The 14936-nt window shown below is 38.9% G+C and overlaps 1 protein-coding gene across 2 annotated transcripts in view; it reads left to right on the top strand.

Annotated features, from left to right (window-relative positions):
• Window positions 1-6255, top strand: part of UGGT1 (UDP-glucose glycoprotein glucosyltransferase 1) — a 110431-nt gene extending 104176 nt beyond the window's left edge. For both annotated transcript variants that reach the window (XM_042994155.1, XM_007093110.3), the window contains one exon: window positions 1834-6255. In XM_042994155.1, the coding sequence (XP_042850089.1) occupies window positions 1834-1859 (26 nt within the window). In that variant the 3' untranslated portion in view covers window positions 1860-6255. The remainder of the gene's footprint in view (window positions 1-1833) is intronic.
• Window positions 6256-14936: the final 8681 nt, after the last annotated feature.

Below are 14936 nucleotides of genomic sequence, written 5' to 3'. Positions count from 1 at the left end.
AAATGAACATATTTAGGGTCAAGACAAAGTGTATATTGATTTTGAAAAAAAAAGTGTTCTTTCAAAGAAGAATATTGGAGTGGACTTATTTAATTTAGGCTAAGAATAGAAGGGACTAAATCTTCATGTAATATTTTCCCCACTCTTGTGTAAATCTCTAATGGTATACAGTTGACAAAAATCATTAGAATACAATAGTGACCGTTTGTAAACTATTAATAAGCTGAATTCTGGTTTTTTAACATTATTCAGCTCAAAACTAATTCTAAGAAGTCAGTTACAGAACATGGATCTTGAATGATTCACCTAATCATCCCGAAGACTGTACTATGTTGTTAAGTATCACAAAATAATAATAATAATAAAATAAAAATAATAAAAATAATTCAAATTCGCTATTAACACCTGAAGGATTTCTATCGATACGTGGGTAAATAATGTACAATTCTGTTCAAATAAGAGGAAAACACAAATAAATGAAGTTGAGAAAACAGCAGTTACATTAAAGGAATCTGTCATTAATAAATATTCCCTTGAGGGGCACCTGGGTGGCTCAGTTGGTTAAACACCCAACTTAGGCTCAGGTCATGATCTCATGGCTTGTGAGTTCGAGCTCCGCGTTGGGCTCTATGCTGACAGCCTGGAGCCTGCTTCAGATTCTGTGTCTCCCTCTCTCTCTGCCCTTCCCCTGCTTGTGCTCTCTCTCTCTCTCTCAAAAATAAACATTAAAAAAAATATATATACACTCCATTGAAAAAATGTGCATATTGATACTGATAATGCTATTTGTTGGGAAGATGATGAGGAAAGTGCTCTGGGTCTACCTTGCCAAAGCTCTGTGTATTAGAACAGTCCTTGTTAAAAAGCAGAAACCATTAACATGTTTATACCCTCAGTAATTCCTTTCTTGGGAATTTACCTTAAAGAAATAAGTTCACATAAGAAAAAAGTAATAAAAATGGAGAAATTTATTATTTATAAACCAAAATTTTTTTAATTATTATTTTTTTTAATGTTTATTTTTGAGAGAGACAGAGAGTGCTAGTGGGGGAGGGACAGAGAGAGAGGAAGACACAGAATCCAAAGCGGCTCCAGGCTCTGAGCTGTCAGCATAGGGCCTGATGAGGGCTCAAACCCATGAAACCTGAGATCATGACCTGAGCCGAGTCAGACACTTAACCGACTGAGCCACCCAGGTGCCCCTAAACCAAAATTATTTTTTTAAGTTTATTGTTTTATTTTGAGAGTGTATGCGTGAGCAAGTGGGGGAGCGGCAGAGAGGGAGAGAGAATCCCAAGCAGGCTCCGTGCCATCAGCACAGAGCCCTATGTGAGGCTCGATCCCATGAACCATGAGATCATGACCTGAGCCAAAGTCAAGAGTCAGATGCTTAACTGACTGAACCATCCAGGCTCCCCAGTAAACCAAAATTATTAAAAACAGTTTAAACATCCAAGAATAGAGAGTGGTAAATGAGCTATACTTTTACTTAGGAAAATGTGTTTGTGTGTTATTAAATGAAAAAAGAAGAATCTTGACTAAAAATGTGTATATTTTTACCAGAAGTAAAGATTGTATTTGTGAAACAGTTCTGCTGGAATAGGGATATGCAGGTGGTTTGTGTTTTTAAAAACAAAAAGGTCTTTTTTGTTTTGTTTTTGCTTTCAAAATATAATACACTCCATACCAAAGCTTCTAAAAATTTCAAAATAGAGATAAAATGGAGGTGGGGCCACAGTTAATAGGTTACAGTACCAGAAGAAATATTCAGTCTGTATTTTTGTCACTTGAGGATAAAACCATTCTATTTTCAATTGTTCTCCTTTTCCATAGGACCTCAGAAACGAGAAGAATTATGATCTTCACAGGAGGACAGGAAATTGCACCATTTGAAAAACACTTTTTGTATTAAATGCTAGTTTTTTCTGATCTGTCTTTACAACTGCTGATAAACTGGCTGGGCAGGCATGCCACACCTTTTGATTCTGAGCATTTGATTTTGACTTCTACACGCCGGTGGGCTCTGGATCTTTGGAGTCAAGGCTCTATTGGATTTGTACCTCAGAGGAAGACAAGTGGCTGATCTTTTGGGACTCTGTAAAGAGCAGTCTTCTAACCAGAAGGGAAAATGGCAGAGGCAACTGGAAGAAAATGAGTCCTGTGGTGCCCACACCAAGAGCACACACATGCTGCATCACCATGGGAAGCCGACCCGCCAGAGCCGCCATGTTCTTCCTTACCTCAGTTTACTGACAGCGGAGCTCAGTCTGCAGCCTGCTCTGTGGTGGCAGAAGCTTTGTCCGAGGTCCACACACCTTGAGGTTTATGCCAGTGCGTCCTGTGTCCTTGTGTTCTCTTCCCCAGCAGTGGGTTCATTGTTAAATGGAAACCCAACCAACAATCATGTGTCTTTGAGATTGGCTCCAGGCAATTAATTTGGAGACAGGATGGGGTGGGTTGGGATGAGGGTAGGAAACCTATCAGGAGTAGGATGACTTTAGGATATTTTGGGGGAGGTGAAGAAGACAGAAATTGGCCATTCCCTTTTATAAACCGTCAGTACCACGTGACTAATTTAAAATGAAAACATTATTCTTATTCCCCACCCAACCCCAGTAAACTTCTTAGGAAATTGTTTTGTAAATAATTTTTCTATTTGTGAAAGTCTTTGCTTTTTCTTCCCACTTTCTTAAAAAAAAAAAAAAAGTCTGTTATTGATTTCCTCACTGGATACAGCCATAGTGAGCCCCTCTGGTGATCCATATTGAGGGGCTCCAGTCTCCCTCGGGAAGGTCATCACATCATCCACCTTCTGCTCCTCTGGGTGGGGGGCAGGGGGTTCTTTCTCAGACCCAGGCAAAGTTGGCTTTGACTTTTCTCTACGCAGGACTCCCAGAGCTGAGAAGAGGAGAGATGTTGACTGTAATCCGTGTTCCTCTGTACGTGGTCCTCTGTTCCTTTTAGTTCAGTGCTGTGGGCTGCCTCTGGTTTGCCGAAATTGCCGGCACACCACTCTTCTGACAGCACATAGTTGCATCTTGAAGCAGCATCAGCCCTGCTCTTAGTGTCTTTACTTCAGTGGCCCAGAGTGGCCTTTCTGGAGCGGCCTCTCCTGGTGAGCGGGCAGTGTTGGGAGGCACCCAGAGGGAGTCTTCTGGTGTGTTTTCGGCCTACATGGGCGTGAGGCTCTAGGGGCTTCCCTCTGTCTGCCCAGGCTGCAGGGTACACAAGAGCACTCCTGTGGACTGTGCCTCCTTCCATTGCAAACCATTTTTGTCCCTAATATTTTGCCTGCTTTTTACAAATGTGAGGAGGGGCTGCAAATGATAGCTGAATCCTCACTCTTCTAAGCCAGGGAACATAGGTTTTCAGTCTTTTTTAGAAATCAAAGTCTTATGGCAAATATCAAGTAATTTATTTTTTTCTATAGTCACATAAGCAAAAGTTAGCTTAGGAGTCTCTCAGTCAGTCAGAAGGAGCTTTTATAATTCCATTAAAAGTTGGGAAGAAGGGAGCTCAAATTTTTAGATAAATGGATCCAAGACTGAAAAGGTCCCTCAGAGTCATTGCTGTTGACAGAGGCTGTAGCTTGAGTCCCCCCCGCCACCCCCCCCCCCCCTGCCGCTCACTGGTCAGAGCAGCTGAAGGGATAGAATCAATGAGAACAAAAAACATTTGTTTAGCCTCATCTTGGATCGAAGAAAAGCTGTCAGAGAGCCTTCTGCCACCACCACTTCAGTCCACCCGTGAACAGAACTGTGTACTTTCTGAGTTGATTTTCTGGGAGATTGAGTGGGAAATACTAAAGTCACTGGGGTGTGCTTTTTAAATGCTGGTTCCCTTGGGACATGGAACATGCCACCTTTCTCCATGTCTTTCCACCAGGTCTCTTATGCATATTCCATGTGAGGAACGTACAGTGTGAAATTTGTTCTCCGTGTAGTGTGTGTCCTCACTGCTCTTGTCCGTCACCACCCTAAGCACAAGTCTTACCAGTAGTTGTTTCTAAGTGTGTAAGACCTCGTTTGCTTTTGAAGTGGTGTAGGGCCTTCCTTCCTTCTCTTGGTTCATGTGGCAACAGTATCTTTCAGGATGAACCTCTAATGTCCTAGGAAATGATAATACCACTAAAATTTGGTCTTGGTCAGCTTTGTCCATTGACTCTACTGTGCGAAAGCAAATTGTGACCCAAAAGATAGAGATTTTTTTCCCAAGAAGCAAGAATTGATGGCACTGAAATGCTCAAGGTTCTGGAAACTGTTCACAGTGCATTGTTTTTAACCATCATTTTTATGGAACGGGATTTGTTGTCTCTCATCATGCCATAATGGGAAATTTTCTTTATGAATCAGGGCCAGTGTGATGTGAAATAATGTGACATGTCCGAATGACATGCAACATGTGAGTTTTTATGTTCTATGAACAGTGGCATTTGAGACCAAACCCCATTCACACAGCCTGCTGCTGGAGCTGAGGAGGCATGCCTATGTGTGTTTTACAATTGAACTCAGTACTGACCACACCGAGAATGATGACACATTAGTTTCCCATAAGGATGATAAGGTGTAGAATCTCAAGATGTGGTGTTTCTAACGGAAACATGCAGATGTTTGCCTACCTACTATGTGTATATGCCTCGAGGTAGGCCCTTGTTTCGTGAACTCAGCTAGTGGGAGAGCAAAGATTTTACATATGTTTCAGAAATCGTTTCCAGGAACGGAGCTTAATGAACTCTGCTCTCCTCCAGTCCTCATGCTGTGAAGCATGTGGAGGCTGTGCTTGAAGGAACAACTTCTGTCTGGTTGCAGGACGTGGTGCCTGAACGAAGGTCCGGAAGCTGGCGGTGTGAGTGGGGTTTTCAGAAGGGACGGGCCCAGCTAATAGGAAGGAAATTCCATTGTCCTTTAGCTGGGAATCATACTTGACTGCCACTGTAATTTGGAACAAGTCAGACACCACCCTCCTAGGATTCAGTAAAATTCCTCTTACCCTACATCTCCCCTGTGAGTAAACTCGGGTACTTGAAAGTAGCCCTTTTCTAAAATTGCCATGAATGAGTCACAAGGGAATTTCTAGTGTGTTTTTCTGATTCCAATGTTAATGCTATGGCGTCAGATTTCATGGAGATGGAAATGTTCTGCTAAATCACCTGGTAAACTGGTAGATCATTTGGTAAATGGAAAGTTTTTCTTGGCAACAACAAATGGAAGGTGCATTGTGCACAAAGTAATTTAAGTATATATTCAACTGTTGTATAATTTTAATTTTTTAAGTATTTGATTTTATGGGGACATTTTTGTGGGATGATTAGAGTTAAATATAGCTGTCATGTGTCTAGTTTGGTGGGATAACATTTTTTACTTAAATTCATGTTTTCCCTGTCTTGATGTAGTGGGGGAAGATCTCAATCACAACTTTGGTAATTGCCTGATTGAATTCAAGCAAATTTGACTTCATTAACTCAGGTTGTAATTAATATTTCAGACTATCTGGAGGATACCAATTTCTCTTTCATTTGCTATTTGATCTCTTGATCTAATTCAGAAATGACACTTGTGGGTAGTAGTGAGTCAGTGCACTAAGTAGATGGTCTCTCCCCTTCAGGGTGCCATTGAGTGCTGACAGTTTATAAAACGAAACCACAAAATCAGCTTCAAGCAGCGGCATGCTCCCCAAAAGTAGCACATTAAGCTTAAACTCCCTAATACTGATTTTGCAAGCAAGAGGCTGTCTCCTGAATCTTAAATTACCTAGCAACATAGAGGCCAAATGTGGAAGATTTAAGAAGAAACAAGTTGGGGTATGAGCTAAGGCCTTCATCCCACCTGTAATTTATGCATTGCCTTACTCGTCATTATTTAGATGTCCAGAGAAGTGGGCATAATTCCTCGTCAGAGTAAAAGTAGCAAAATTCAAGGCAAATGATTTGGGAAAAAGATTATCAAGTACCATGTTTTCCAACCAGTTATCCTTGATGATAATGAGGTAAACATAGAAAAAATGAAAAATACTAGAATTTTTAAAGGAAAGTATGTATTTAGAAAACCTTCTTTATAACTATTCTGTTTTACTGTAATCCTGCTCGTTAAATGCAACATAGGTGCAGGTGCTGCCCCTTGCTTGGGAACAAGTACCGGGGCCCTAGGTGTCTGCAGAGCCCTCTGCACCCGAAGTGAGTGGAGAATGAATTTCCTGGTACTGTAATGAAAATAAGGTCTGCTCAACACAATAAACTTTTACTTGTCTTCTTTAAAACTGTCTGGTTGCTCATTCGGCTTTTATGTTTAGGAAGGACATATCATTAGAGCTCAAAATCCCACCGTTTCATCTGACAGAAGAAGCAAGCCTGCAGGAAGGAGAGCTTTATCTGCACATTTGCTCTGGTGATGGAGCTGGGTCCAGCTCCACCAATTCTCACAATAGCACCCGTGCCTCTTGAAGGTTGCCAGCCTTGGAGAACTGCCACAGGCAGGATCTTGTAGGCAAGCTGCCCCAGGGGAGCTCACCATAATGGGCAGGGTGGCAGAGTTTGAACATTTTGCAGATTCTCTAAACTATTCTGGGGCCAGACTTGAAGATATGGTTCCTGACATTCAGATGCTCATTGGATACTGCTAGCCAGTGTATGGAGTGCTCCTGCTGAGGTGGAGGTCAGGGAGGGGGACTTGGTGGCTGTGAGAAGGCAGCAGAGGGCCCCTCAGGTGGAAGAGAGGAGGGATTTCTTTGGTAGTCAGGAAAAGCTTCTACAAGGAGATGATGCTTAAAATGATGTCTGAGGAATTATCCAGGTAGGGTGTGGGAGGTGGGGATAGAGGGAGGAGCAGGAGCTAGTTTGTCTCATTTAGGGAGCTGCAAGTGAACCTAGAGTCCATAGTCAGGAGAGAAATTCTGAGGCAGGGATCTGAGTTTGATCCCAGGGCCACAAGAAAGCCTGAGTGGTTTTTAACTGGGTACTGACAGGAAGTTGGCTTTTTCTTGTAATAAACTTTACTGGTAAATAGCACATCTAGGCCCAAGTACACAAACATACATCTTGGTAGGTTTTCAAGGTGAACAGACTTAACCATCATCAAGATAAGTAAAAAGAAAATTGGATTTTTTTAAAGTTTATTTAGTTTTGAGAGAGGGAGCTAGAGCGTGTGTGAGCTGGGGAAAGGCAGAGAGAGAATCCAAGGCAGGCTCTACACAGGGGCTTGAGCTCATGAACTATGAAATCATGACCTGAGCTGAAATCAAATGCGATGCTCAACCGACTGAGCCACCCAGGGGCCCCAAGGAGGTTGAATTTTATTTTAAACAACATTTAAACATCTGGCTTCCTGTAATGGCCAGAGTGTCTTGTATCAGACTAACTCTCCTACCAATAATTATATACATTTTATATACGTTTTTGAAATGCACTGTAAATTTTGAAATGCACTGTAAAGTGAGGAAAGTGACCAGAGACAAGCAAAACTGGAGGGGACTCATCCACTGAAAGAAGAGTAACACACTGGACAAGATCACATTTAAGTGACGGTTCCTCATGTAGCCCCACAGGGAATACAACAAAAAGTGGCAATCTCACAAGGTTGAGGAGCCAACTCAGAATTCAGGGTTGTTGGAGCAGCTTGGAAATTGAAAGGGAAATTCCAGAAAGAGGAAAACACAGAGCCTTGAGTTCACCTGTCATACTCCCCTCCAATTCTTGGTTGACTCCTCCTAAATTATGCATGAGTTGGGTAGGATTCCAGAGAGCCCAACGGAAAGCAACTGGAAGTCTGGAGAAGGTCAGCAGAGATTTCAGCAGATGTCTGGTGCTGGGGAGGGAAAGTTTGGAATTTATGACCCACCAGGTTAGAGAGACATAGTAAATTTTGGGGGCTTTCATTGAAAACCTGGAAAGCCATGCTTTAGAATGAGAACCACATCTGAGAACACTGGTTGAGGCCCTAGGACTAAGGGCAAAACTAAAACAGACCCACTCTACTAAAGCCTAAAATTGAGCCTTCAAAAAAAATCAAGGCGATCTGCTAGTAACTTGACTGCCTACTAAACAAAACTCAACAATTCAGTCTCCACACTGTATCACCCAGAATGTCCAGTATACCATTACAAATCAGGAGCCATCAGAAGAAATGTATGACACACAACCAAGAAAAAATCAAACAAATCCCCCAATAAGCAAGATGTTGAAATTACTGAATAAGAATTTTAAAATAATTATAAATACCTTAAAGGATCTATAGAAAAGGACAGACATAAAGATGAAGATGTGGAGAATTTTACAAGAGACATAAAATTTTTAAAAGTCTCATGGATGGGCTTACAATATTAAACACTGCAAAAGAAAGGATCAGTGAATGTGAAGACAGGCTAATAGATATTATCCAAGTTGAATAGCAAAGAGGGGAAAAAAAAACATAGATAAATGAACAGAGATGTAACAACTTGTGAGGCAATAGTGAAAATATAAAATATGCTAAGTGGAACCCTAGAGGAAAAAGAAAATACTTGGAGGAAAAGAAACAAGCAAAATGTTTCGGAGAAATATTAGCTAAAAATTTTCAAAATGTGATTAAAATATCAATATCCAAAAACCTCAGTGACCCTCTGTAATAGTTTTTAAAAAAATTCTAAAACCAGTTTTGAGGCCCTGGCTAGAGACCAGTGAATTATCTTGAGCATCCAATTAAGTTCATACCATCAACCACTTTACTGGTTGGATATGCACATTCTGGGCCACTGTACACCCACCCTAATCGCCCAAAACCATATACCAGACAGCTAGCGGCAGCTCCCAAGCCCCAGAGCCCACTGGAATTGTTCAAATTAGCTAGTCCTAATCTTTTTTACCCTTCCTTGCCCATTCATTCCTGGGGAAACCATTATAAAAATTCTTTCCCACTGTTCCTATCTTGCCTTTTTCTTCAAGACCAACTCTAGTGTTTCCCCTGAGTGATCCTGCATGGTGTGAACTGTGAGCATCACAGAACTCTGACACTCTGGGTTTCTAACCATATGTCACCCCACCACCCAAAAGCAGGATAAGTATACAGGCCACACCTTAGGCACATCTTAGTCAAATGCTGAATACCAGAGATAAAATCTTTTCAAAGTAGCCAGGAAAAATAAAAAAGACACATGATACACAAGAACAGCAATAGGAATGACAGTTGACTTTTCAGCAGGAGAAAAACAGATGACAGCAGAATAACATTTTTAAAGTGCTGAAAGAAGGCAAAGCTGTTTTAGCATTCTATGTGTGGGGGAAATGTTCTCTGAGAATGAAAATGAAATAAAACATTTCAGAATAATTGAATGCAAATAAAATTCATTCCCAGTAGATCTGGACTATAAAAAATGGTAAAGATCCCTCAGGCTAAAAGGGAAATGATGCCAGATAGAAATTCAGATCAACAGGAAAGAATGGAGAGTACTGGAAATAGTAAATATGCAGGTAAATATACTATTTTTTCCTTTAAGATATTATTGATTGCTTAAACCAAAATTGATACCTATATGTCATAAGTATAATAGTTATATAGATAGAAGTAAAATATATGACAATTGCACAAAAGATGGGAGTTATAAGATTCTTATATGTGAATTGGTGTGATAGTAATGCAAGATAAACTGATAAGCTGAGGAAGCGTGTTGTTTTCCCTAACCATTAAAAACCAAATATGAAGTTATAGCCTTCCCCAACCAAATGGGAGATAAAATTCAGTGCTTAAATTTTTTAAATAATAAAAAAAACCCTATAATAATCAACCTGATAGAGGCAAGAAAGCAGGAACAAAGGAACAAGTACAGAGGAGATAAATACTAAACTAACAGCTAAACAGCAGACTTTAAACTGAAAAAAATCAAGATTTGCATCATATATTAATAGTTTTAAATATTCTAAGTAAAAGGCAGAGATTTTTAGATTGTGTTTTAAAAAATAATTTACAAGAATTAACAGTTAATACAAATAGGTTGAAATTAAGAAATATACCACACAAACATAAGAAAACTGGTGTGGCTATGTTAATGTCAAGCAAAGTGAAATTCAAGACATTACCAGAGGTTTACAAAAAGGACATTCTATAATGATAAAAGTCAATCAAGAAGACATTAACAATCCTAAATATGTATGTACCTAATGACATTAATTTACAATGCATATGGGGTCAATCACTATTAAAGTGGGAAAAGCTATTGCAATAAACTATTTTGGAACTCTGGAACATGTTTGGACACTTAGAACAACCAGCATAGTGCTTCATGAAGAAGCTTCTGATCTTGTGTGAATGGCATGCATGAACTAACTACCACTTCCTATTTTTTTGGCACCACTGTGGCCATGGGGACAGCAGCCTGTGTTCTTGGAGTAGATGGGTGGTGCTGGTGTGGACAGAGATGACCTTGTTCTCAAAATATTTGGATCTATACATTTGAGCTGATCTAGTGATATGTGAGGAACTGGCACAGATACTTGCCTTGGTTTGGGCCCTCAGTAGCAGTGGCTTACACTGGTGTCATCCTTCAGAAGATTTACAGAGACAGGACCCTCTTCTTTTCCTTGTTGGAGACAGACATTTAAAGAAATTGTTCTCAGGTCACTGCTTGACTACAGAGATAATGGGATAGAAACTTCAGGAACCACACGAAAGGGATATATACTTTGCAAAAATGGTTTGGGAAAGTCACAATCATATGGCTTTGCCCTCAATAAACAAATATCATCAACCCCTGAGGATTGGGAAAATCAGATTTCCAGATTTAGCATATTATAAAATCCCAGAATGTCCATTTCTTAAAAAACAAAAAAACAAAAAAACAAACAAAACAAAAAAAAAAAACAAGTGAAAAACATAAAGAAACAGAAAAATATGGCTCACCCACAGGAAAAAAACGATTTGACAGAACTATCCTTGAAAAAGCCCAGACATTGGAATTATTAAACACATTGAATCAACTGATTTAATATGCTCGATGAGCTAAAGGAATCCATGGACAGAAAACTAATGGAAATCAGGAAAATGACATAAGAACAAAATGAAAATATATTAAAAAAAATAGAAATGATAAACAAGTAACCAAATTGTGCAGCTGACAAGTACACTAAGTGACATAAAATGTTCACTGAGGGTATTCAAAGGCAGATGTGTATATGAGCAGGCAGAAAAAAAAGACCAGAGAATTAAAGACTAAGACAGTTGAAATTATCCAGTTTGGGGGGATGGGGCGCAGAAAGAAAAATGAAGAATCTGAGGGATTAATGGGACACTATCAAGTGTACCAACATATGCATTGTAGGAGTCCTAGGAGGAGAAGAAAGTGCAGAAAAAGTATCTGAGGAAGAGATTGCCACAATCTGTTGAAGGACATGAATCTACACATCCAAGAAGCTTAATGAACTCAAAGCAGGATACATTCAGAGATCCACACCAAGACATAAGTCAAATTGTTGAAACCAAAGACAGAATTTTGAAAGCAGCAAGAGAGAAGCAGCTCATCAAGTACAAGATCAGACTAATAACAAAATTCTCACCAGAAACCATGGAAACCAGAAGGCAGTGGGATGACATTTATGTCCTTTAAAAACAAAAACAAAACCCCTCTCAACCAAGAATTCTATATCTGGCAAAACTATCTTTGAAGAAATTAAGATACTTCTAGATAAACAAAAGCTGTAAGATGTCATTAACAGTAGACCTGCCTTACAAGAAATGCCATTAGGGAATATTTCTGGCTGAAACTCAGACAGTAACTCAAAGCCATAAGAACACTGGTAAATGTAACTACATAGACAAATATAAAAACCTCATTTACTTTTAGTTTATAACTCATCTTTTTTCTTTTTTTAAAAAATTTTCTTTTTTAAAAAATTATTTATTTTAGAGAGAGCATGAGTGGGGGAGGGGCAGAAGGAGAGAGGAACAGAGGATCTGAAGCGGGCTCTGTTCTGAGAGCAGTTAGCCCGATGCAGGGCTTGAACTCATGAACCGAGAGATCATGACCTGAGTCGAAGTTAGGTGCTCAACTGACTGAGGCACCCAGGCACCCCTCATCTGTTTTCCTATATGATTTAAAAGGCAAATACATAAAACAGTACTTGAAAATGTATATTAATGAGCACAAAATGTGTAAGGATGTAATTGGCAAAATAATAGGAGAAGGAGAGAAATATAGAGGAGCAGAATATATACTATTGAAACCAAGTTGCTATTCAAACTAAGTTGTTATAAATAAGTTTAAGATGTTAATTGTAATTCCTGACATAACCACTAAGGAAATAATTTTTAAATATATAGAAAAGTAAAGTAAAGAAGAAAGTCGAACATACACTTCAAAATTTTAAGTAAACATAAAAAAAATGAATAACAGATTAATTGAGGAACAAAACGTGTGGCATACGGAAAACAAAAAGCTAAATGGCCGAAGTAGATCATGTCTTATCTGTATTTATTCCAAATGCAATGGGTTAAACTCCCTTACTAATAGACAGAGACTCGCAGATTGGGGGAAAAAGCTCATCAACTATCTACATGTTGTCAACAAGAGACTTAAAATACAAAGACACAAAAAAGTTGAAAGTAAAACGATAAAAAAAAGATATCTCATGCAAATAGTAACCAAAAGAGAGTTAGAGAGACTTATATTATCTGACAAAATAGGCTTTAATTAAAAAAATTTACAAGAGATGAAGAAGGACATTATAGGAGCTCCTGGGTGGCTCAGAGGGTTGAATATCTGACCCTTGATCTCGACTCAGGTCATGATCCCCATGGTTCATGGGATCAAGCCCTGCATTGGGCTCTGCACTGACAATGTGGAGCCTGCTTGGGATTCTCTGTCTCCCTTTCTCTCTTCCCCTCCCCTGCTCTCTCTCTCTCTCAAACTAAATAAACTTAAAAAGAAAAGAAGGACATTATATATTGATAAAGTATCTAATTCAGCAAGAAGATATAACAATGACAAACTTGACCACACATAACAAAAGGGCCCCAAAATATATGGCACAAAATTGGACAGAATTAAAGGGAGAAATACAGTTTTACAGTAACAGGCGGACACTTCAGTGCCCATTTTCAAAAATGGATAGGTCAGACAGAAGATTAATGACATAAAGAGGACTTTAACAACAACCTAAAACAAGTGGACCTAACAGACATAAACAGAACACTCCCACAACAGCACAGCACGTACTCTTCTCAAGTGCACATGGAACATCGCCCAAGACACACAAAAACATTCTTCATGAGTTTTAAAAGACTGAAATCATATAAAGTATCTTCTGATGGCAATGGAATAAAACTAGATATCAATAATTGAAAGAAACTGGAAATTTCAGAGTAATAAAATCCACAAAAATTAACAGACTTTTAACGAATGGGTAAAAAAAAAAAGTCACAAGGGGAATTTTTAAAAATATAATATTCCAAAATTTGTGGGAAGCAGTGCTAAGAGGGAAATTTTTAACAGTAAATGCCTGCATTAGAAAGGAAAAGAATCTCAAGTTAATATCCTAACTGTAAACCTTAAGGAACTAGAAAAAAGAAGAGCCAACTAAAGCAGAAGGAAGGAAACAATAAAGATTACAGCAGATATACATGGGTTAAAGGGGTTAAAGAGTAGAAAAACAGGGGTACCTGGGTGGCTGAAGCAGTTAAGTTTCCAATTTCAGCTCAGGTCTTGATCTCATGGTTCATGAGTTCCACCCCTACATTGGGATCTCTGCTGTCAATGCAGAGCCCACTTCAGATCCTCTGTCCCCCCTGCTCTCTGACCCTCCCCTACTCTCTCTCAAAAATAAACAAACTTTAAAAAAGAGAGAGTAGAAAAACAACAGAGAAAATCAATGATGCCAAAAGTTTGTTCTTTGAAAGTATTGACAAACCCTTAGGTTGAGGGAGAGAGAGGGGTGAAGGGTAAGAGGGAGAAAGAAGACTTAATTAAAATCAGAAATGAAGTGGGGACATTATTACTGAAATAACAGAAATAAAGTGGATTATAAGAAAATACTATGAACAATTATAAGCCAGCAGTTGAATAACCAAGATTAAAAGGAAAAATGTTTATAAACACACAAATTACCAAAACTGATTCAAGAAAAAACAGAATTTAGACTAGACATATAACAAGTAAATAGATTTAATCAGTGACCAACAAACTCCCAACAAAGAAAAGCCTAGGAACCAGTGGCTTACTGGTGAGTTCTACCAAATATTTAAGATGAATTAAAACCAATCCTTCTCAAACTCTTGCCCAAAAAATGAAGTAGGGAGGGAACCCTTCCTAACTCATTCTATGAGGCTAGCATTGCCCTGACAGCAAAATGAGACAAAGACACCCCAAGAAAACCAAAGTCCAATATCCCTTATGAGTAGATGCAAATGTCCCCATAAAAGAGTACCAAATGGAATACCAGTAGATAAGGACTATACTCCATGAGCAAGTGGGATTTATCCCCAGGGCAAGTGAGGTTCAATGTATGAAAATTATTCACTGTAATATACCACGTTGATAGAAAGAAGCAAGGAAAAACACCACATGATCTCAACTTGTGCAAAAAAAAAAAAAAGTCATCTGATAAAATCCATTTCCCTTTCATGACAAAACACTCAATAAACTAGGAGTAGATGGAAATGTTCATTATGTGATAAAGGCCGCATATGAAAAACTGGCAGCTAATATCACACTCACTGGCGAAAGTCTGAAAGCTTTTCTCCTAAGATCAAGAACAATATGAGAATGCCCACTTTGTCACTATTCATTATAGTGCTGCCAGTACCAATAGGAAAGAAAAAAAAAAATGGTTACCAAACTGGAAAAGAAGAGGTAGTTACGTTTGTTTGCAGACAACACAATATGTAGAAAACTTCTAAGGAACCCACAAAGAAGGTTGAATTTAGTGATGTTGTAGGATACAAAATTGACAGACAAAAATCAGTTGTATCTCTATACAC

This window comes from Panthera tigris, chromosome C1 (genome assembly GCF_018350195.1).
Source record: "Panthera tigris isolate Pti1 chromosome C1, P.tigris_Pti1_mat1.1, whole genome shotgun sequence".
In the NCBI taxonomy this organism is placed as follows: domain Eukaryota; kingdom Metazoa; phylum Chordata; class Mammalia; order Carnivora; family Felidae; genus Panthera; species Panthera tigris.
Note: the sequence above shows the minus strand (reverse complement) of the source record. Positions and strands in the feature narration are given on the sequence as shown.